The 21,324-nt window shown below is 53.7% G+C and overlaps 2 protein-coding genes across 8 annotated transcripts in view; one reads left to right on the forward strand and one right to left on the reverse strand.

Annotated features, from left to right (window-relative positions):
- SRSF11 (serine and arginine rich splicing factor 11) overlaps window positions 1-1,628 on the reverse strand; it is an 18,437-nt gene extending 16,809 nt beyond the window's left edge. Inside the window, exons 1-2 of one of the 2 annotated variants that reach the window (XM_053985285.1) lie at window positions 1,554-1,628; window positions 1,229-1,381 (exon numbers count right to left, since the gene is read on the reverse strand). In XM_053985285.1, the coding sequence (XP_053841260.1) occupies window positions 1,229-1,356 (128 nt within the window). In that variant the 5' untranslated portion in view covers window positions 1,357-1,381; window positions 1,554-1,628. Of the gene's footprint in view, window positions 1-1,228; window positions 1,476-1,553 lie in introns of those variants that run through there. The other variant, XM_053985286.1, reaches the window with a different exon arrangement.
- On the forward strand, window positions 1,319-16,166 carry LRRC40 (leucine rich repeat containing 40). 6 transcript variants are annotated; one of them, XM_053985280.1, is made up of 17 exons: window positions 1,726-2,029; window positions 3,056-3,127; window positions 3,391-3,518; window positions 4,471-4,652; window positions 4,906-4,979; window positions 5,673-5,802; window positions 6,149-6,272; window positions 6,513-6,655; window positions 7,188-7,360; window positions 8,243-8,333; window positions 10,526-10,571; window positions 11,285-11,393; window positions 11,902-12,009; window positions 13,037-13,147; window positions 13,874-13,951; window positions 14,138-14,323; window positions 14,968-16,166. In XM_053985280.1, coding segments are annotated over exons 3-17 (1,662 nt in total). In that variant the 5' UTR covers window positions 1,726-2,029; window positions 3,056-3,127; window positions 3,391-3,517; the 3' UTR covers window positions 15,074-16,166. The 6 variants fall into 6 exon arrangements, with proteins under 6 accessions (XP_053841259.1, XP_053841255.1, XP_053841258.1 ...); XM_053985283.1 differs by having other exon boundaries at window positions 1,726-1,878; XM_053985284.1 differs by lacking the exons at window positions 1,726-2,029; window positions 3,056-3,127 and adding an exon at window positions 1,319-1,412.
- Window positions 16,167-21,324: the final 5,158 nt, after the last annotated feature.

The following is a 21,324-nucleotide window of genomic DNA, read 5'->3' on the forward strand; positions in this document are numbered from 1 at the left end:
ATAATAAATATGCAAAGCACCAACATATAATGACACCAGGCTCTGTAAATCAATCAAACTGAAACCACCAGCACTGCTAACACCCAGGTTTTATATTGCATCAGAAAGGATTCTGAAAGGACTATTTATGTGTATTAGAACTTAACTGCAAGTGAAGACATAAAAACTGCCTCATTTATTTTGTTTTGTTTGTGGCTATTTGTAAATTGCCGGGGTACCTGAAACTTTCTTTCCAGTGTGTATATATACACACTTGAAATGTGCATTATTTGTTTTAATTTGCAAAGAGCTCCTTGCAAGATGTGCAACTGACAAAAGTGCAATTGTTAGCGGTCTCCTCTCTGCTCAGCATAGATTTGTTTGCAAGGAACACTAATATTAGAAGCGTATTTTTTGTAGACTGGGGGTAAGCTGCTCTTCTGGCAAAAATTTCTTTGTAACGAAACGCATTTAGCTACATCTAGAAGTTCTGGTGGTGCGGAGGCTCAGCGGGCACAACCCCGGACAAACAACTCCTGGAGACAAACGTGGACTTCACCGGAGCCGCACGTGTCGCTCCACGCCCCGCACTAATCCCCGCAGTCCCGTGACCGAGCGGGGAACACCGACTCTCGGGGTGCGCGGCGACAGCCGCCCCCGCAGCGCCCCGGGAGCGATCCCCGGGAGCGGAGGCGGCCCGGGCCCGGAGCGATCGCCGGGAGCGGGGGCGGCCCGGGCCGGGAGCGATCCCCGGGAGCGGAGGCGGCCCGGGCCGGGAGCGATCCCCGGGAGCGGAGGCGGCCCGGGCCCGGAGCGATCGCCGGGAGCGGGGGCGGCCCGGGCCGGGAGCGATCCCCGGGAGCGGAGGCGGCCCGGACCGGGAGCGATCCCCGGGAGCGATCGCCGGGAGCGGAGGCGGCCCGGGCCGGGAGCGATCCCCGGGAGCGATCGCCGGGAGCGGGGGCGGCCCGGGCCGGGAGCGATCCCCGGGAGCGATCGCCGGGAGCGGAGGCGGCCCGGGCCGGGAGCGATCCCCGGGAGCGATCGCCGGGAGCGGGGGCGGCCCGGGCCGGGAGCGATCCCCGGGAGCGGAGGCGGCCCGGGCCCGGAGCGATCGCCGGGAGCGGAGGCGGCCCGGGCCCGGAGCCGCCGCGGGGGCGGGCGGGAGGCGGCGCCGGGCCGCGGGCAGGGCGCGGGGGGGGGAGGGACGGAGGGGGAGGCGGCGAGGCCGGGCCGGGCCCGCACTCACTCGGGGGGGAAGAGGCGCAGCTCCTCGATCTTGCCCAGGAAGCCGAAGAGGGTCCGCATCTGCTCCGAGCTGGCGCTGGGCGAGACGTTGGTGACCTGGATCACGTCGGTGCCGCTGCTGGAGGCCATCGCGCCGCCGCCCGCTCCGCCGGTGCTGCAGCAGACACAGCGGGGGCGGGGAGCGGGTGAGGCGCGGGCAGGGCGCTGCGGCTGGCCGCCCCCGGCCCGGTTGGCTCCCCCCGGCCCGGTTGGCTCCCCCCGGCCCGGTTCGCTCCCCCCGGCCCGCCGCCCCCGGCCCCGGCCCGGCCCCGCGCGCGCCGCCTCACCAGCCTGCCCGGGCCGCAGTATCCCACAGTGCACCGCGCCGCGCCTGCGCGCGCGGCCCCGCGCATGCGCCGCGCCGCCGGACGCGCGCGGGGAAGGGGAGGCACGCGCGCGCGCGCGCGCGGACGGGGCGCGCTCCCGCCCCCCCCCCCCCCCCCTCCCACAGCCCCGCGCGCGGGAAACCTGAGGGGGCTCTGAGGGGCCGCTGTTGCCTCCTCGTCCCTCATGGTTTCGCAGAGCAAAGTCTCACAAAATACACCGTCCCAGTGATGCCTTAGGATCCTGGCTTTTGTGCTTTCCGCGTATTTGTGATCCGGCCGCTCTTTAGTGCGTAACTCTGAACTCCACACTCAGTGTGAGCTGCTGCTGCTGTCCCCTTTGGGGCAGACACAGCAATTCCTCTCCAGGCCTGGCAGTCAAGGACTCCTCACTGCCTCAGGCCCCAGAGATGGAAATGTTATGTGTATTTGAAACAAAAGTGAGTTGGGGGAGCAAACTTGGGGTCAATGACTTCATTAGCTGAAGCTGTAATTGGGAGATTAACCCCAGTATGCAAATGCACCAAACTGATAACAAAGTATGAAAACCCATGACCCATCACCCATTTTTGGGTGTAGCCCCTGGAAGGGCTTAATCTGCCAAAATGCCCCAAATGTACCTGAAAGTCTTTCAATAATATAACAGCTTTTTACTCCCTTAACTCTGTCTGGCCTCTGTTTTCAGGTAGCCCCAGAAAAGGCATCACAAGCAGTAAAACGTTGGGTTGGGAATTTCTCATTAATGTTAGAGAGGAGAAAAATATGTATTTGCGGTTTACATAGTACAAATCACACCATTTCCTGATGAGTTTGTTGCTTTATGTTAATGCGTTTCCCATAAATGTCACTGAATGTAAATAAAACAAGCCTTATTTATTAATCAAGCTGAAATTCTACCACATCTGATTCATAAAGCAAGGAGACACTCACTGTCCTCCCTTAGCAGATACCATGTTTCCACTTATGAAATGTCACAGATACCGTATCTTGTACTGAGTTGCCAAAAAGCTTATTTAAATTCCAGATTTGGATTTGTCAGCAATGTTCCATGTGGAACTAAGTTATCCAACAGCATTGAAACGGAATGGGATGAAAGTGACACAGTGTTTGTAGCCAGGGGCCCTGAGGCACAGAGCACTCACCCTCTGAACTCCTTAAAATCCATTTTTAAGCACCACCGTTGAAAAAAAAAAAAATCAGCTGAAATATCCAGTGTTTTCTGTGTGTTTCTGCCTCCACTGAGAGAGGAGAAATAAAAATAAAGGCGGGGGGGTTAAAGAACGCTGGTAAAAAACTAATGAGGCCAATATCCTTAGTCAAGAGCAAGTGCCTGGAGTGAGTTTCCCGAATTACACACTTGACTAATGTACTTAAACCTTCACTAATTACTTTTCATTCCAATGGAACTACTCGTAGAAGCATTTTTCAAAGAGGGGAGTGTTTGAAACACAGATGTGCTGTTTCAGAGTGAAGAGAGCTGCAGTCCTACATGGGACCACGTTCCTTATCTGGCATTTTCCTCTCACTGGGAGCTGCTGGTGCGATCTGCAGGCACGGGGCTGGTTCCATGTGCTGGTTTAGATGGGATATTGGGGGGAAATCCTTCCCTGGGAAGGTGGGGAAGTCCTGGCACAGAGAAGCTGTGGCTGCCCCTGGATCCCTGCAAGTGTCCAAGGCCAGGCTGGACACTGGGGCTGGGAGCAGCCTGGGACAGTGGGAGGTGTGGAATATTTTGTCAGAACATCACTGTTTGCACCTTCCAAGCAATTGTGACTTTGAATATCCTCTCATTCCACCCCAGCCACGGGATCCCTCCCAAGCCAAACGCACCGTGAGATTCCGCTGATGTTGGAACAGACCCTGGAGATCATCGAGCCCAGCCACCCACAGCCCCCCCGGAGGCTGCAGAGTAGCTGCGCACAGGGCTAAGTGGGGGAAGCAAAACCAATAAAGTGATGTGAAAGCGCCGTCGTGTCCGCGTCCGACACCCCGAGCAGCGCGCTCCGGGCTCGGCCCGGCACCCTCGGCGCGTTCCGGGGCTCCATTTCGGCACCGCGGGGCGGGAAATGGCGGCGCCGGGGCTGCGCCGGCTCCGCCCGCGGGGCCCCGCCTGCGAGGCGGGCGGGCGGGCGGCTCCGGCTGCGGGCGGCACCGGCCCCAGCTCCGGCGGCTGCTCGGTCCCGGCCCCGCTCGGGCTGTGTCGGCGATGGCGGCCGCTCGGCGGGCGCGGGCGGGCGGTGGCGGTGCGGGGCCGGGGTTCGGGCGGGCGGCCGAGCCGGCGCCGGCGGTGCCGCAGGGGCTGCTGCGGTTGGCGCGGCGCAGCGGGCAGCTCAACCTGGCGGGACGCGGCCTCACCGAGGGTGCGTGAGCCCAGCCGGCCCGCGGGGCTCTCCTGCCCCCGCGGCTCGCCGGGGCTGCTGCCGGGGAGCCCCCGGGACCCCGCGGGGCTGCGGGCGGGGCGGGAGCGGCTCCCGGGCAGCGCCATCTGCTCGCTGCTGTCTGTTTGTGGCGTGTTCCCGTCGGCCTGGGGTTGATAGCTCTGCAGAAGTGTCTCTAGAACACAATGGACTGGAGAGTGACTATGGGGATGTGTGTATTTTATATATATGTGTGCGCATGTGTATATATATTTATGTATATCGTGTATGTTTTTATGTATATACACGCCCGTATATATGTATATGCCCGTATGCACCCATATATATTTATCTATCTCTATATATCTATCACCCCCCAAGGCAGAAGGGTTGGAACTAGATGGTCATTAAGGTCCCTTCCAGCCCAGCCCGCTCCGCGATTTTACACACAAAAAGCCCTCTGACAGTGTAATCTCGGAGCAGACACCTGCGGGGTTCAGCTGACGGCTGTGTTTGTGCTGCAGTGCCCGAGCACGTGTGGAGGATCAACCTGGACACACCGGAGGAAGCCCAGCAGAACCTGTCCTTCGGAGCTGCTGATCGCTGGTGGGAGCAGACGGACCTGACCAAGCTGATCCTGGCCTCCAACAAGCTGCAGAGCCTCTCGGAGGATGTGCAGCTGCTGCCTGCCCTCACCATGCTGGACGTGAGTACAGGGATCCCTTGGTGCTTCCCTGCAGGACATGGGGAAACGTTGTCCTGGATCTTTGTTTTCCATTTCCCTGGTGTATTCATTTCACAGGGGCCTGGAGTGGCAGGACAAGGGGGAATGGCTTCCCACTGCCAGAGGGCAGGGAGAGATGGGATGTATTGGGGAGGAATTCTTCTCGGTGGGGAGGCCTGAAAAAAGCCCCTCCAAGGTACAAATTCGCAACTGTCCTAAAACCTCTCTCTTCCAGGTGCATGACAATCAGCTGACATCACTTCCTTCTGCTCTAGGGCAACTTGAAAATCTCCAGAAGCTCGATGTCAGGTAAGGCCATGTTACAGAACAAATGTGAGAAATGCTGCCGTGACTTTCGGGTGTGAGTGAGAGATTGTAGGATAGCAACCTTTTTTTCAAAAAGTTAATTCCAGATTACTCACTGTAGAGTATTATTATATATTATATATTATATATGTTATCCATTTTGGATCAAGACTGGTGGCCTTGGGTTTCTAGAAATTGTTTTCACTGATATTCAAAGTCACAATTGCTTGGAAGGTGCAAACAGTGATATTCTAAATAATGATACACAAAATATTTATTTGCATTTATTTGCTTCAGTCTGGCAGTTCTGAGGATAAAACATTTCCAGTCATGAATAATGCGCAGTGTAAATAACTGTGTAGATCTTGTTTGTGCTGGAAGGTTCAGGATGTTCTGTTTACTGGGGTAATTTTGTAAATTTGTGCACAAGAAGAGGTTATGCTACCACTGCGTGTGTGAAGTACATAAACAAAAAAAACTGGGATCCATCTGGAATGTTGTAAGTTCAGAGTAGGATTAAAAGTGTTGTTGAACAAATAAATAAAGATAATCAATTGTTCCCAGGAGCCAGGTTTTCCTTAGAGGCGGCGGTGTCCTGACCAGCAGGCTGTGGCACACAAACCTTCTGTGCAGTTACATTCCTAAAAACTCCTGAGTGTTTTTCCTTCCCCTTTGTGTTCCATGTTTCCACCCCAGCCACAACAAACTGAGGAGCCTTCCCGAGGAGCTGCTGCAGCTGCCCCGTCTGAGGAGCCTCCTGGTGCAGCACAACGAGCTGAGCCAGCTGCCCGAGGGCCTGGGGCAGCTCCTCAGCTTGGAGGAGCTGGTAAAGCACGGCTTCAGACCTGTTTCTGTGTTTGGAAAGGGTTTATCTGCTCGTTGAAAATCCCTGGGATTCAGTGGCAGAGCTTGGTGAATATTCCAGTGGCTGTCCTAATGTCAGTTACTGCATGGTGGGGTTTGTTTTTAGTTTGTTCTCGGTTTGACATATTTTGGGAAAGCTGAAATCCCCGGTGATCTGTCAGTCCTGGGGGAGTTGTTTCTTCTCTCACACTTGTGCCAGTTGCCAGCCATCTAATTTTACTGCTCTGCCACTAATTAACTTTGCACTAGCAGCGCTCCTGGGATGTTTCAGACACCTCTCATGTCTCTCTCTCTGTTTCCATGTGCAGGATGTGTCCAACAACCAGCTCACAGCCATCCCCACCAGTTTTGCTCTGCTGGTGAACGTGGTGCGGCTCAACCTGGCCTGTAACCAGCTCAAGGAGCTGCCTGCAGATCTCAGTGCCATGAAAAGTAAATCACTTTCCTCGGGTTATTAAGTGGCAAACAGCCAGTGCTGTGCTTATGTTCAGCAATACAGAGCAGGGTTTTAAAATAGATCCTTAAAGAGTTACTGTTTCCTCAAGGAAATCAGAGTTACTACTTCTAGAATCTGTTTGGCAGAATGTTGTTGTGTTTATTTTAAATTAAACCCCAGGACAACGATGCTATTATCTTCTCTTTCTGTTTGCCACTGGACATCGATTTCCACAGGCTTGAGGCAACTGGATTGTACCAAAAACTACCTGGAAACAGTACCTCCTAAATTAGCAACCATGGCATCCCTGGAGCAGCTTTACCTGAGGAAGAACAAACTGCGTTCCTTGCCAGAGCTCCCCTCCTGCAAGTTACTGAAGGTGAGCTTGGAATGGCTGCTCTGCTGGAAGTGCATTTGCTGTAAACTTTGAAATAAGGACAGTTACTTTAAACACCAGCTTTTTTTGTGAGGTGCTGTGATCAAAACCAGATGACAGCTCTGTGTTTAGAACTCTGTTTAACGTGCAACTTCTCTTCCTGCCCTCATTATTCAACCTTTTGAAAGATGAGTTTGCAGGACTTTCCAGATTTGGAAAATAAAAGCTGTTTAGGAGAGGAATGATTGAAAGCTGGATCTATTATTGCCTGCAACAGCTATTTTTTATCTCTGGGGACTTTTTCTGGATAAATTCACTTTTTCCATTACCATTTTTTCTTCGTAACTACAGAGTAAATACCCTGTTTTTCCTCTTAACATAATCCATTTATATCCAGGTATTTTGTAGGCAGATGAAAGGGAATCGAGATGTCCATATTCTCCACATCATCACACTGATGACTGCTGATGTCACTGTTTAGGAGATAAATCATGAAGTAATTTTACCACGGTTGTGGTGCTCTTTGTTCCCATAGGAATTACACGCTGGGGAGAATCAGATTGAAATCCTGAATGCAGAGAATCTGAAACAGCTGAGCTCCCTGTGTGTGCTGGAGCTCAGGGACAACAAGATCAAGGCAGTGCCCGAGGAGATCACGGTGCTGCAGAAGCTGGAGAGACTCGACCTGGCCAACAACGACATCAGTAGGTAATAGTGGCACCTGGGCTGGGGCTGGGTGGTGGCAGCTCCTTCCTTCTGTGGGAAGGAATGACTCAGTCAGGAGATGAAGGAGCACTCTGTGTGTTGTGGGGTTGCTGGGACTTGTGAAATGTTCCGTGTTCTGCCTGTGGCTTAGGTGTGACTTGGGAGTGCTGTGAGGAGCAGCTGAGGGAGCTGGGAAGGGTCTGGAGCCCCAGGAGAGGCTGGGGGAGCTGGGAAGGGGCTGGAGAATCCCTGAGGGAGCTGGAAAGGGGCTGGAGAGTTCCTGAGGGAGCTGGGAAGGGGCTGGAGAATCCCTGAGGGAGCTGGGAAGGGACTGGAGAATCCCTGAGGGAGCTGGGAAGGGGCTGGAGAGTCCCTGAGGGAGCTGGGAAGGGGCTGGAGAATCCCTGAGGGAGCTGGGAAGGGGCTCAGCCTGGAGCAAAGGAGGCTCAGGGGGCCCTTGTGGCTCTGCACAGCTCCTGACAGGAGGGGACAGCCGGGGGGGGTCGGGCTCTGCTCCAGGGAACAGGGACAGGAGGAGAGGGAACGGCCCCAGGCTGGGCTGGGCAGGCTCAGGGGGGACAGCAGCAGGAATTTCCCCATGGAAAGGGATTGGAACTGCCCAGGGAGGTTTGGAGTGCCCATGCCTGGAGGTGTCCAAGGAAGGGCTGGAGGTGTCACTCACAGCTCTGGGCTGGGGACAAGGTGGGGATTGGGCACAGCTTGGACTTGATAGTCTGGGAGAACTTTTCCAACTTAAATTAATCTGGGATCCTGCATCTTTTCCTTTGAACCTGAGCTTCAGGTTCCCCTCTGACCAGCCACTGCACACTCTTCAGCAGTTGTTTTGGAGCTGCTTTGGAGTCAATCAGTTGTTCCCCTCTGCAGGTTGCCTTACACCCTGGGGAACCTCCCTCAGCTGAAATTCCTGGCCCTGGAGGGAAATCCTTTGAGAACCATTCGGAGAGACCTGCTGCAGGTGAGCACTGGGGTTTGGTTGTTTGTGTGGGCATCTGCACAGGAAGGACCTGGAGCTGCTGGAAAGGGTCCAGAGGAGGCACCAGGATGGAGCAGCTCTGCTGGGAGGAAAGGCTGGCACAGCTGGGGTTGTTCACCTGGAGAGGAGAAGCTTTGGGGTGAGCTCAGTGTGGCCTTGCAGGGCCTGAAGGAGCTGCTGGAAAGATGGAGAGAGACTTTGGACAGGGATGGAGGGACAGGACAAGGGGCAGAGATAGATGGGATACTGGGAATTAGGAATTGTTCCCTGGCAGGGTGGGCAGGCCCTGGCACAGGGTGCCCAGAGCAGCTGGGGCTGCCCCTGGATCCCTGGAATGTCCAAGGCCAGGCTGGATGAGGCTTGGAGCAGCCTGGGACAGTGGGAGGTGTCCCTGCCATGGCAGGGGTGGAGTGGGATGGGCTTTAAGGTCTTGTCTTAGTGAAGGATCCAGGATTCAATGCTCTGTTCTCTTGTAGGGAGGCAGCAAGGAGAGGGTGTGAGTTGTTCCCAGGAAAAGGAGTCCTTAGGGCAGCAGGGAGGCTGGAGCCTGGGCACCACTCCTGCTGCCAATTCCCTGTGATTTTTTTTCCCTGGCAGGCCCACTCTCCTCAGTGGTGCTGTACATTCCTACTTCTGTGCCTTTGCCAGAGTTGTAAAATCAATGTTCCCAAAGCACTGGGATGCTCCAAAAATAAGCAGAGCTGACAAGTCTGTGTTGCAATGAAATCTGTAACATCTGCCAGGAGAGGGAAACCCTCGTGTGCCTGGCTGAGGGAGCAGAGTGTGCCCTGAGTTAATGAGCACTTGTCCAAAGTGCTCCTGGAAAGGAGTCTGAGTAGGAATGCTGGAGTTCTGCTGTTCCCTGGATTACTGAGGACTTGCTGCTTCAGCTGCAGTTGTCACTCTGGGCTGTGTTTCCCACCTGGGGCAAAGGCCAGGCACGAGGAGCCCGTCAGGCCACGCTCTGTTTGTGCTGCCTGGATCCATCACCAGCGCTGTAAATTCACGTGGCTGCGATTTTCTCTGCCTGGCTGGATTTTTTCCACTTGATTTAGAGGAGCAATTGGTGGAGGAGCTTTAGGGCTCCCCAGGCACTGCTTGGAGCAGGTGGATAGTGAGATAAAGGACTGGGGTGAGTGTAGAGGAGCAGCAGGTTCTTCTCTTCCCTTCTCCAGCCCTGCCCAGCTCACCTTCTCTTCCTCAGGCCTCTCATTCCAGTCCCAACCCCATTCCTGGCTCTTGATGAATTTCCAGTTGATTTCTGGTAAATCCTGATCTTTTTTTGTTAACTCCCATGCCATTACTTGGCTCTGGAGCTTTACCCTGCTCTCTGCTTTCCTTCCCACACATCTGTTACTAAGATTTCAGTTTGACCTTTCCCTCACAACTTCCCAGCCTGTTCCCTGTTGGCTTCCCATGCCATGCTCAGCACAGCCCCACTCTCCTTCCCTGCCTCCTTGTGGCAATTCCCTCCTTTTCCAACATCCACATTCCCTTTATCCCTCTGTGTTCATCCAGTCTCCTAGGCTGTGTCAGCTGGAGCGAGAAATGTTCATTCACATCCTGGACTTCAGGTCAATCCCTGCTTCTGAAACCTGTAAAATCATCTCCCAAACCTGCCTTTCCCCTAAAACAAACAGTGCAGAGGAGATTGGGCTTCACTACCCACAGGTTTGTGCAGGTGGCAGCTGTGTCTGACCACTGGCAGTTGCTGTGAGAGCACTGAGGGAAATCTTTGGAGCTGTTAAAAATCCCTGCAAATGATGCAAACTGCCATGATTTTCCCAGAGTTTATGATTTGGGCCATAATAAAGTAGCAGAACAATGAGCAATAGCTTCACTGTAATTGTTCTCCACAGCAAATTGTGCTGGAGCTTTATAAAGGGAAAATTAAGTTCATTGCAACTTTTTAACTTGCTCTTGGAAGTGGCAAAAATCTTCACATAAGGAGCTACAGGAGTGCAGCCTGAGGCTGTGATGCAGGATCAGAGATTTTCAGCTGGAATAAATAAAATGATAGCTAAGCAAGTTCCCAAGCTGCTGTGGGATTTTCAGTGGGATTTTTAGTCAGGAGTGCTGTGGGCTCCACCTGAGTGCTGGCATTGTCCCTCTGCATTGTCCCCCCAGCTGCACAAATACTGCTGAGTGACTTGGGGTTTGTTTCTTTTTTAAAGAAAGGCACCCAGGAACTGCTGAAATATCTGAGAAGCAAAATCCAAGGTATGTTGCTTTATTCCACTTCATTTAAAAGAGAATATTCTCAGAAATTAAAGCAAATTAGAATTTAGGGAAGATGGTTGTTTAAATCCAGGTCCCCCCAGTTATCCTGCAGTAGCAATTTCCTTTACTCAACAGTTTGCTGTGATATTTCAGTTTCCTATCCTATGAGCTAATACTGAATAATAAACATTCTGAATTGAGGATTATCCTTTACAAACCCAGACTCACCCTGCTCAGCTGGGTGGGAATTCCCATTTCAGGCGTGCAGGAGCTTTTTCATGTGGATTGTGGGGAGTAATCAGAAGGAACTTCATAGAGGAGGGTTTGTAAATATTAATGTTTTAACTGAAATTGTGGTCAGATGTGCCAGTGTGGATAAAGCTGCTCTAGGCCATCATTTCCAGTCAGAATTCCCTGGTTTTTGTAGTTTGCAGCTCCCTACCCCACGGAGCAGAGCCTCACAGAATCACATCTCCAGTGCTCCCTCCCCTGCTTGGCAAAGTCCAGGTCAACCCTTCTCCCCTCCTTCACCCTAAAAGAACCCCCAAATCCAAGATGGTAAAAAACCTTTATTAGGAAATGATTGAAATAATCTGAGTTGGATGATCTTGAGTTGAGCCACGGTAGAGCAGGATTAGAGGGGGGTGGTGGCAGCTGCCTGGGGCCACTCAGAGCAGCTCAGCTGTGTCCCTGCACCCCTCTGGTGTCCCCAGATGATGGACCTGGCCCCAATGAAGAGCCTCCTGTGACAGCCATGACTCTTCCCAGCCAGTCCAAGGTCAACATCCACGCCATAACCACACTGAAATTACTGGAATACAGGTATTTGGGAATATTGCCCATTCCTGAAGCTGTTAGAACACTGTCCTATTCTATGCTTGTGGGTTTTTTTCCCCACCTTCATTACACACCAAGCTGTCCACAAACCCTGCTGCACATGGACATTTTCCCCTTTAATCCCTGTGCTTGGGAATGGGCAGATTTAGATTGTGGGGTTTGAATTATTTTTTTGTATTATCACATATTCTGCAGTAACTCAATGAAGTGCTGAATCCCAGCAGGTGCTTTTAGTACCTTTGAAGCTCTTTATGATTTTCACTAAGTCCCAGAACATCTTGTGGCAGGGGAGTGCCTGCTCAGTTATTCCTTAAATGGACCTGGAAGGGTTGGGAAAGGGGAAAAAATCCTGTTTGGTGACATGGTGGGCATGGGGCAGCGCTGGGGGTTTTCTGCAGCTGTTCCCTGTGTTCTGCTCTTCATCTTCTCTAGAAGAAGGTGGAAGTGCTGTTGATGAGCAGGCAGTGGTTAACTGGTGTCACTCCTGTCCCAGTGACAAGCAGGCTGCCGAGATCCCCGAGGCCGTGTTCGATGCCGTGGGCGCCAATCCCGTGGCCACCGTGAACTTCAGCAAGAACCAGCTCAGGGAGATCCCCCCAAGGTACTGCTGGGAAGGCCATTCCCAGCTGGGATTTGCTCCCCAGCATGCTGTTCTCCCCCTGAGCTGTTGGTGCACACAGATCCCACTGTGGGGAGGTGTGCAGGTGGGGCTGTGCCAAGGAAAAGCTTTCCCTGGCACTGCTGGGAACCAATAATCCCTCTGTGTCAGGAGGAAGGTTGCAGTGTCTCTGGGAGCCCCAAAAAAATCATCCACAGTGGTTTTTGAGGACAGTTTATTCCCAAGTGTGCTGAACACTGAGCCTCTGGCACAGACAGTTCGGGCAGGTGCAATCCCAGAGGGACAAAAAAGGTTTCTAGAGACTCAATTTTGGGAGCTGCTTCTTGTGCATCACATGCTGTGTCACTGTGTGAGGGGCTGCTGAATTCCCTGGGATAGGTGTAGGGGAGTGTGCAGCTGCCTGAGAATTCCATTCCATGCAAGAGACAGGAGAGTTTCCTCATTTAATTGCCTCTTGTTTCAGGGCTAAGCCAGAGATTCTGTTTGAGGGATTCAACAGAGAACTTCTTGAGCTGTGAAAACCTTTACAGCAAAGCGTGTTAGTACAATAAATAACCTTCTGCAAGCAGCAGCAGGTACCTCCAGAGTTGTAGCAGCACAACAGGGGAGCAGAAACAAAAGATGGGAAAAAATAGGATTTTTGGTCAGGTTTTTTGCCTGCAGAGGAAGGTGGGTAAAGTCTGTGTTAAAACATCTCCAGGGCAGGAGGTGGCAGTGATGTCACCTGTGCTGTAGTCTCTGAAACTGCATTTACTGAGGAGGCTTTGGTAGCAATGTTTGTGAGAGAAAATGCAATCTGGTAACTGCAGATAAATGATTTGAGCTTTGCCTTACCCCACATGTAAGACTGGAGGAGCAGCAGCTCTCACACGTGACATTGCATGGTCTCCCCAAAATCCCTCCAGAAAAAACCATGTGTCCTTGATTTGAAGAATAAACCAGGTTTTCTAATAACTTCCAAAGCAAACACGAGCTTCCACAGTGAGAGCGTGTTCCTTTTGTGCTTCAGGCTTGTGGAGCTGAAAGACTCAGTTTGTGATGTCAGCCTGGGCTTCAACAAAATCTCCTCCATCTCCTCGGAGCTGTGCCTGCTCCAGAAGTTGACACATTTGGATCTCAGGTTGGTGATGTGTGTTGCACTTCCTTGCCTGGGAGCTTCTTTGCCTGCCTCCCTAAAGCAGCCATCTGTTCCAGTGGGATGGCAGCACTGAAATCATCTCTCACTCCCAAAATCCCTCCGTGCCAGAGCCAGAATAGGACGTGGCCTAAATTTGGGCCTTGCTTAAAGAAGACACAAAAAGAAATGGACCATTTCTGAGACTTGCTGGAGGAGAGATCCTGCCTCTATTTCAAAACACTCCCACACTCCCCCTGAAGAAAACCACACCAAAGAATCCTGGGAATTAGGACAGGGAAGGTGCACATCTTCTTGCACTGCTGGAAGGAGAGGCAAGAGATGGCTCCTTGTTGTCACCTTGCCTCCTCTGATTCCTGAGAAATGCTCCTGGATCAGGATTAGCTCAATCCATTGATTTTGGGGAGCTTTGGAGTGACCTGATGGATTCACTTTGGCTCCAGGGTCTGGGTACTTTGATAAGCTTTTTCCTGGGAACAAGGAGCTAAATTTCCAGGCAGGTGTGTGCAGTTGGTGGCTGCTTGGGAATACTTGGGAATCTTTAGGGGACAAGCTTTGAGTGTCCTCCTGGCAGAAATGAGAATCCATGGCATGCTCTTGCCCCTGTTATGAGGCAGTGAACTGGCCCCTGACTCTGTGGCTTTTCTGGGAATTCTCAGCTGAGCCCTGACTAAGTTTAGTGCTTGTTGTTTTTCCTTTGTTTGGTAACAGAAACAATGTTCTGACAGCCTTGCCTGAGGAAATGGAGGCACTGAAAAGACTGCACACAATAAATCTTGCTTTTAATAGGTGAGCAACTCTTCCGTTTTGTTTTTTTTTTTTTAATACAGTGATAAAAAGAGCTGGGCTGAGTTTGACACAGTTTCCCTGTGATGTGAGAACAAGGAGCCACTTCAATGAGCTGGGAGCTCCCATGAAGTGCACTCCTCTTTTGAATGCCCTGTTCCTGACTATCCCTCCTTTCTCTTCCTGAAGATTTAAGGTGTTTCCCAGTGTCCTGTATCACCTCCCAGCCCTGGAGACCATCCTGCTCAGCAACAACCAGGTGGGATCCATCGACCCTGTGCAGCTGAAGGGGCTGGACAAGCTGGGAACGCTGGACCTGCAGAACAATGACCTCCTCCAGGTGCCCCCAGAGCTGGGCAACTGTGAGAACCTCAGGTGTGTGGGGTCAGGGGGCCTGCTTATAAACACATTTGCTGTCTGAGTCCTTCAGGGAGTGTTTGCCAGAGGAAGAAGCACCCATTGGCAGGGTGTTTGGTTTGTCCAAAAAGGGTCTCTCTGACCATCTGTAGCAATTTCTTCCATAATCTCTTCCCTGATTTCTCAATATTGCAGAGAACTGTGGGAGTTGTTTCATCAGTTAGAGCTGATGTTGAGGGTCTGGGGGTTGTGTGAAGCTCGTGGTGGAGCCCTGGGGGGAGGCATTGCCTGTGCTCCCAGTCACGCTGCTGGTGCACCTCCCGTCGGGCAGGGAGGTTGGACCAGCTGGCCCCACTGCTCCCTTCTGGCCTGAGCCACTCTGGAATTCTGTGTCTATATTCCAGAAGTTCTCTTCTCGCTCCTGCTGGCAGAGGCTGAAGGAGTGGGGTGTGTGCTACACCCCCACTGATTTATCAGCATCAATTAAAACTCGGCTGTCTCAAAGCTCAGCCGCTGAGAACGAGGGAGGCAGAAACCCAAACTCCTTCAGCAGCACAGAAGGGGCACTCCCCAGGAATTTCAAAGGCCTCAGAAATCTGCACGCAGTGGATGGGTGTGTGGGTACGAGGAGATTTATCCCAGTAACTCAGCCCTGTTTGCAGGAGCCTGCTGCTGGAAGGGAACCCGTTCCGCACGCCCCGCGCCGCCGTGCTGGCCAAGGGCACGGCTGCCCTGCTGGAGTACCTGCGGAGCCGCATTCCCTCCTGAGCCTGGGCACTGCCCCTGGGCCTGGGCACTGCTCCTGAGCCCTGGGTATTCCTCCTGAGCCCTGGCCATTCCCTCCTGAGCCCTGGCCATTCCCACTTCAGCCCTGGCCAAGGGCACGGCTGCTGTGCTGGAGTACCTGCGGAGCCGCATTCCCTCCTGAGCCTGGGCACTGCTCCTGAGCCCTGGGTATTCCCTCCTGAGCCCTGGCCATTCCCTCCTCAGCCCTGAGCCCTGGCCATTCCCACTTCAGCCCTGGCCAAGGGCACGGCTGCCCTGCTGGAGTACCTGCGGAACCGCATTCCCTCCTGAGCCTGGGCACTGCTCCTGAGCCCTGGGCACTGCTCCTGAGCCTGGGCATTCCTCCTGAGCCCTGGGCACTGCTCCTGAGCCTGGGCACTGCTCCTGAGCCTGAGCACTGGTCCTGAGCCCTGGGCACTGCTCCTGAGCCCTGGGCACTGCCCCTGGGCCTGGGCACTGCTCCTGAGCCTGGCCATTCCTCCTGAGCCCTGGCCATTCCCTCCTCAGCCCTGAGCCCTGGCCATTCCCTCCTGAGCCTGGCCTGGCCAAGGGTGCAGCTGCACTGCTGGAACACCTGCAGAGCCACATTCCAGCACCACAGGAGCAGCCAGGTACCCCCTGTCCCACCAGCACCCTTGGGCTCCACTGCTTCCATCCTTCTGCTCCTGGCTGGGAGTCTGCCCAGTGCTAAGAACCCAGCTGTGGAACATTCCCTGCCCTCTGCATGTTCCAGCAGGGATTTCAGCATCCCACACCACTCTGTTTACACTGTTTGTAATAAAGGACAGCAAGGAAAGCTGCCTTCAGCACAGCCATGGTGCTTCCTGCAGCTGAGCTGGGCTCTGGAGAGAGTTCTCACCTCCAAAGCACTGGGGCCAAAGGCAGGAGGGACCACGGTGGGTTTTGTATTCCTGTTTTCTCTTGTTTCACTGCTGTCCCCTGAACTGTCTCCTGCTGTGAGTGAGGTTGAGTGCTTGAGCTGTGAGGCGGTGAGAGATGCCCCAGGTATGTGCAGGGCTCACTTGAGTGAAAATGGGGCTGGTGCTGTGCTGAGACAATAAATGTTCCCCTTGGATGTCTGCTGTGGGTCCTTCAAGCTGTAACTGAGCTCTGTGGATGGGAACATTGAGAACTTCTCTTGTTCAGACACACTTCCAAATGTCCTGCAGGTGGTACCTTTAATACTAATAGTGTGTGGGTGAGGCTCCACCACCCTCCAGTGCCTGACCCCCCTTTCCATGGGGAAATTCCTGCTGCTGTCCCCCCTGATCCTGCCCTGGCCCAGCCTGGGGCCGTTCCCTCTCCTCCTGTCCCTGTTCCCTGGAGCACAGCCCGACCCCCCCGGCTGTCCCCTCCTGTCAGGAGCTGTGCAGAGCCACAAGGGCCCCCTGAGCCTCCTTTGCTCCAGGCTGAGCCCCTTCCCAGCTCCCTCAGGGATTCTCCAGCCCCTTCCCAGCTCCCTCAGGGATTCTCCAGCCCCTTCCCAGCTCCGCTCCCTGCCCTGGCCACGCTCCAGCCCCTCAGGGTCTCTCATGGACACAGCCCTGGAGGTTCTGTAGCACAGCAGGATTTTTATACAGTTCCTCACTAAAATTCCCAGCTTTTGAACGTGTCCAGATGAACACAGAACGTTCTGAGCTCCCCCTCAGCTCCCCAAGTGCGGGAATTGTCTTCCAGCTGGAGCAGGGATGGCTCAGGGGGCTCAGGCCCAGCTGCACCTCCCCGTGTCCCCAGGGAGGGGACCAGAACCTGGTCCTGGCTGCAGGAAATGGGGGGCACTGACCCGGCTGGGAAAGGGTTTGGGGGAGTGGGAATGGGAAGGGCAGGACCTGTCCTGTGGGAAGCAGATGGCAGGGTCAGTGTGCAGGGACAGCAGGGGACACCTGGAGCTCCTTGGATGGTGGAACTGCTGCTGCCCTCACCCCTGCCCCTCTCTGTTTCCATACATTTTGTCCTTTGTGCATTTGTCCTTTCATCCGTTTCTTCCATGCATTCATCCTCCATGCATTTGTCCTTCCACACATTTGCCCCAAAAGCTGCCAAACCTGAGTTTTCTTCCCCATTTGCCCCAAAAGCTGCCAAACCTGAGTTTTCTTCCCCATTTACCCCAAAAGCTGCCAAACCTGAGTTTTCTTCCCCATTTGCCCCAAAAGCTGCCAAACCTGAGTTTTCTTCCCCATTTCCATCACTCCCTTTCCATATTTGGTGTCTCCCAGTGGCTGCAGCTGGAGCAGGGGAGTCCCAGTTGGGAGTTACCCAATTTTCCAGGCTCATTCCCCACCCTCTGAAACCTCCTTTCTGCCAGGAAAAAAACAAAAAAAAACCACCACCCAAAAGCCTTACAATAAGGTGACGTTTTTATTATTTATACAATAAAGAGACTTTTTAATGTTATTCAAAACACTTTTTTTTTTTTTTTTTTTGGAAATACTGAAAAAGGTGGGTACAGCAAAGCCGAAAATGGCTCTGCTGCACTGCACAGCATCGGTTCAGTCCCTGGGCTCCCTCTGCAACAGAGCAGCTGCAAAATGCAGCAACCCCACAGCACGGGCCAGGCCCTCCAGGGCACGGGGAGGGGACAACCTGCATGTGCCAAGGGACAGGAGCTGATTGCACTCAATCAATAGATTTAAAATAGAATTTTTGAAGTACCTTTTTGCACATAAAATGAAGCAGCTTTCAAGTTCAGTAAGTCTTTATACTGCAAAAAACATGAAGTACATTCACAATCTATGTTAATAAAGTAGTAAATATTTCCTCATTCAGCTTTATTTACATGGATACTGGAATTCAACTGAAAAGTACAGTCATCTGGAATATAGCAATCTTTGAACACATACAAAAATGACCATTTCTGTATATAATTTAAGCTCAAAATCACAATTATCTCAAAATATTAATTACAATACAGCCATCTCCATCATAATTAAACATGTCTTTTATAAAATGGTAAAATCTTTACTAAAGGAAGCTGTTGGTTCTGAACTGGATACAGTACTCACAGGTAGAAAACCGAAGTGATGAGCGAGTGCCCTGCCCGGGGAGGAGGAGGAGGAGGAGGGAAGGAGGGAGGGGACACAGCCACCGCCACCCAAGGGACGCAGAAAGGCCCCAGTGCCACCTCTTGTGCCATGGGCTGTGCCAGGAGTGCCAGGAATCCTGACCCATGCCATGGTGTCAGTCAGTCACTTCCACTAAGTCAGCTGGAATCGGCCAGGGAGAGGATTGGCAAAAAGCTTTTTATCGGGGTTTCCTTTTTTTTTATTTTATTTTTTGGTTTTTTTTTGGTTTGAAATTCCGTGATTTGCAAATGGTGCCTTTTGGGGTTGGGTGGTGGCACCACGGCTGTGCCTGGCCGTGGCTCCAGGGCCAGGCCAGCTCCCCGTGGATCCCTGGATCCGTATCCTGTCCAAACTGCTGCCCAGAAAGTTGTCTGGGCACGGGATGGGCCTGCCAGGGACAGCCCTGGAACTGTGCACTTCCAAAGGGATGGCGAGGGACGGGCACGGGCAGGGAGCTCCACCTGGCACAGCATCCCCAGTTTCCTTTGGAAATTCTAACTGTGACATCCCACCAGTTCACAGAATCACAGGAGGGACCTCTGGACACCATCCGGCCCAGCCTGGAGCAGGGGACACGGGGACGTGTCCGGGTTGGGGTTGGGGTGTCCCCAAAGGAAACCCCGGACCCGCTGTGGGCAGCTGGTCAGGGCTCTGCCACCCCCAGGGAAAGAAGTTCTTGCTCGTGCTGAGGTGGGACCTGCTGTGTTTATTTATGTCCAAAACCTGCCAGGGTGGGTGCTGACCCCGCAGCTCTGTCACCCCCTGAGCCATCCTGGGACCTGTCCCCAACCCTGCTGCTGTGGGACAGGCTCTGCCTGGCCAGGGGGTCCCAGCAGGACATCCCTCATCCATGGGCAGTGCCTGGGAATGAACACCCTGATCCCCCCTGTCCCGGAGCCCTGCCCAGCTGATCCCACTGGGGGGGGTCATTTCCCTGGTTTTGCTTTCCCTGTCCTCGCATTCCCCCTCCGAGCTCTGTGCAGAGGCATTTCTGATTGCATCAGGGAACTCAGTGCTGAATTACAGCACAGGGGGGTCCCAGCATCCCAGAATGGGCTGGGGGGGAAGGGACCTCAGAGCCCACCCAGTGCCACCCCTGCCCTGGCAGGGACACCTCCCCCTGCCCCAGGCTTCTCCAAACCCATCCAGCCTGGCCTTGGGCACTGCCAGGGATCCAGGGGCAGCCACAGCTGCTCTGGGAATTCCATCCCAGCCCCTGCCCACCCTCCCAGGGAACAATTCCCAATTCCCAATGTCCCATCCATCCCTGCCCTCTGGCACTGGGAGCCATTCCCTGTGTCCTGTCCCTCCCTGCCTTGTCCCCAGTCCCTCTGCAGCTCTCCTGGAGCCCCTTCAGGCCCTGCAAAGGGCTTTAACCAAGGGTTTTAACATCTTTACACTCCCAAGTGCTCACTACCAACAGCAAACCAACCTCCTGGACGTTTCCTACTCAGGTTTTTCCTGGATTTCCTTGGCTCTGCTCTCAGCTGCCCCATTCACCCTCAGTCTGGTCCTGCCTGCTCCCTGTGTGTGGCCCCCTGTCCCCTCCCAGGGCTGGCACTGCCACCAAACACAGATGCAGAGGTGGATGTGTTAAAAAATACCCTGGAAAACATGAAACCGGATTTGAGGATGTTAAATGGTCGCTGTTGGGAACAACTGGCTGAGAACTTTCCTGGTTTGCCATCACCTGGGTAGGAACTGTGAGCTGGCACTGGGAAAATGGGAAATTATTAGGGGTGGAGGGTCCTGGAAGCTTCCCTGGGCCTGCAGCTGCCCACAGCCAGAGAGAGAAGGTTTGGGAATTCTTGGAGAAGTGGAACATCCCCGTGGGCTGTGGCTGCACCCTTGGCTGTGGGATTTTGGGTGGGAATGGTGCAGGTGATCCCAGAGCCAGCTGTCCCTCAGCCCCTGGCCGTTGCTCGAGGGCACTGGGATCCCCTGAAAACGCCTGCAGGAGGCTTTCCCATTTTGCTGTCAGGGATAACCAGGCTGGACCCTGGCACCCCTGAAGCAGCAGCAGCTGGGCACAGTCTGGGCTTTGGGATTCTCCCTTGGGAACAGCCCCAGGACACGAGGGGCTGTCCCACTGGCCCTGTGCTGGGAATGCTCCTCCCGGGCTGGCTCGGGGTCACCTGCTGCTCCCTGGGATGTGTCTGTGCCCATCCCTTTCCAGGACTCCAGGCCAGGATCCCAGAAATTCTGCCTCACCCATGGGAATATCCCGAGCAGGGCCCGCCAGGGCCTGGAGCAGGGGGGAAAAATACGCAACAATGTCAATGGGGAGTCTGAAATGAAAAATTAACGAGTTAAATTAGCAGCAACAAAAGGAGTTTTACTGCCACCATCACAACCTTCCTCCATCCGTGAGCCAAACCTGCCTGTCCTCGGTGTTCTCCTGTAGTGTGTGCACATGGAATCGAGGGAAGAGCCAAAGCAAAGGGAGTTAACCTGTTCTGAAGGGAGCTCACCCATTCCAGAGGGAGCTGGAATCGCAGAACCATGGAATGGGATGGGTTGGGTGGGACCTTGAAGCTCACCTTGCTTAACCCCTGCCATGGCAGAGACACCTTCCGCTGTCCCAGGCTGCTCCAAGCCCCGTCCAACCTGACCCGTTCCAGAGGGAGTTCACCCATTCCAGAGGGAGTTCACCCATTCCAGAGGGAGCCATCCCATTCCAGAGGGAGCCATCCCATTCCAGAAGGAGTTACTCCATTCCAGAAGGATCTATCCCGTTCCAGAAGGAGTCATCCCATTCCAGAGGGAGTTATCCCATTCCAGAGGGAGTTATCCCATTCCAGAAGGAGTTATCCCATTCCAGAGGGAGCCATCCCATTCCAGAAGGATCTATCCCGTTCCAGAGGGAGCCATCCCATTCCAGAGGGAGTTCACCCATTCCAGAAGGAGTTACTCCATTCCAGAAGGATCTATCCCGTTCCAGAGGGAGCTATCCCCATTCCAGAAGGAGTTATCCCATTCCAGAGGGAGTTCACCCATTCCAGAGGGAACGATTCCATTCCAGAGGGAGCCATCCCATTCCAGAGGGAGCCATCCCATTCCAGAGGGAGTTCACCCATTCCAGAGGGAGCCATCCCATTCCAGAGGGAACGATTCCATTCCAGAGGGAGCTCACCCATTCCAGAGGGAGCCATCCCATTCCAGAGGGAGCCA

The sequence above is a fragment of the Vidua macroura genome, chromosome 9 (genome assembly GCF_024509145.1).
Source record: "Vidua macroura isolate BioBank_ID:100142 chromosome 9, ASM2450914v1, whole genome shotgun sequence".
NCBI lineage: Eukaryota > Metazoa > Chordata > Aves > Passeriformes > Viduidae > Vidua > Vidua macroura.

Bases quoted from the DNA above. Each gene is read 5' to 3' on its own strand.
- LRRC40 (XM_053985279.1), top strand. From the start codon at position 3,796: ATGGCGGCCGCTCGGCGGGCGCGGGCGGGCGGTGGCGGTGCGGGGCCG. The intron at 11,394-11,901 runs GTATTTGGGAAT...CTCCTGTCCCAG, and splicing joins CTGAAATTACTGGAATACAG to TGACAAGCAGGCTGCCGAGA. The intron at 13,148-13,873 runs GTTGGTGATGTG...GTTTGGTAACAG, and splicing joins TTGACACATTTGGATCTCAG to AAACAATGTTCTGACAGCCT.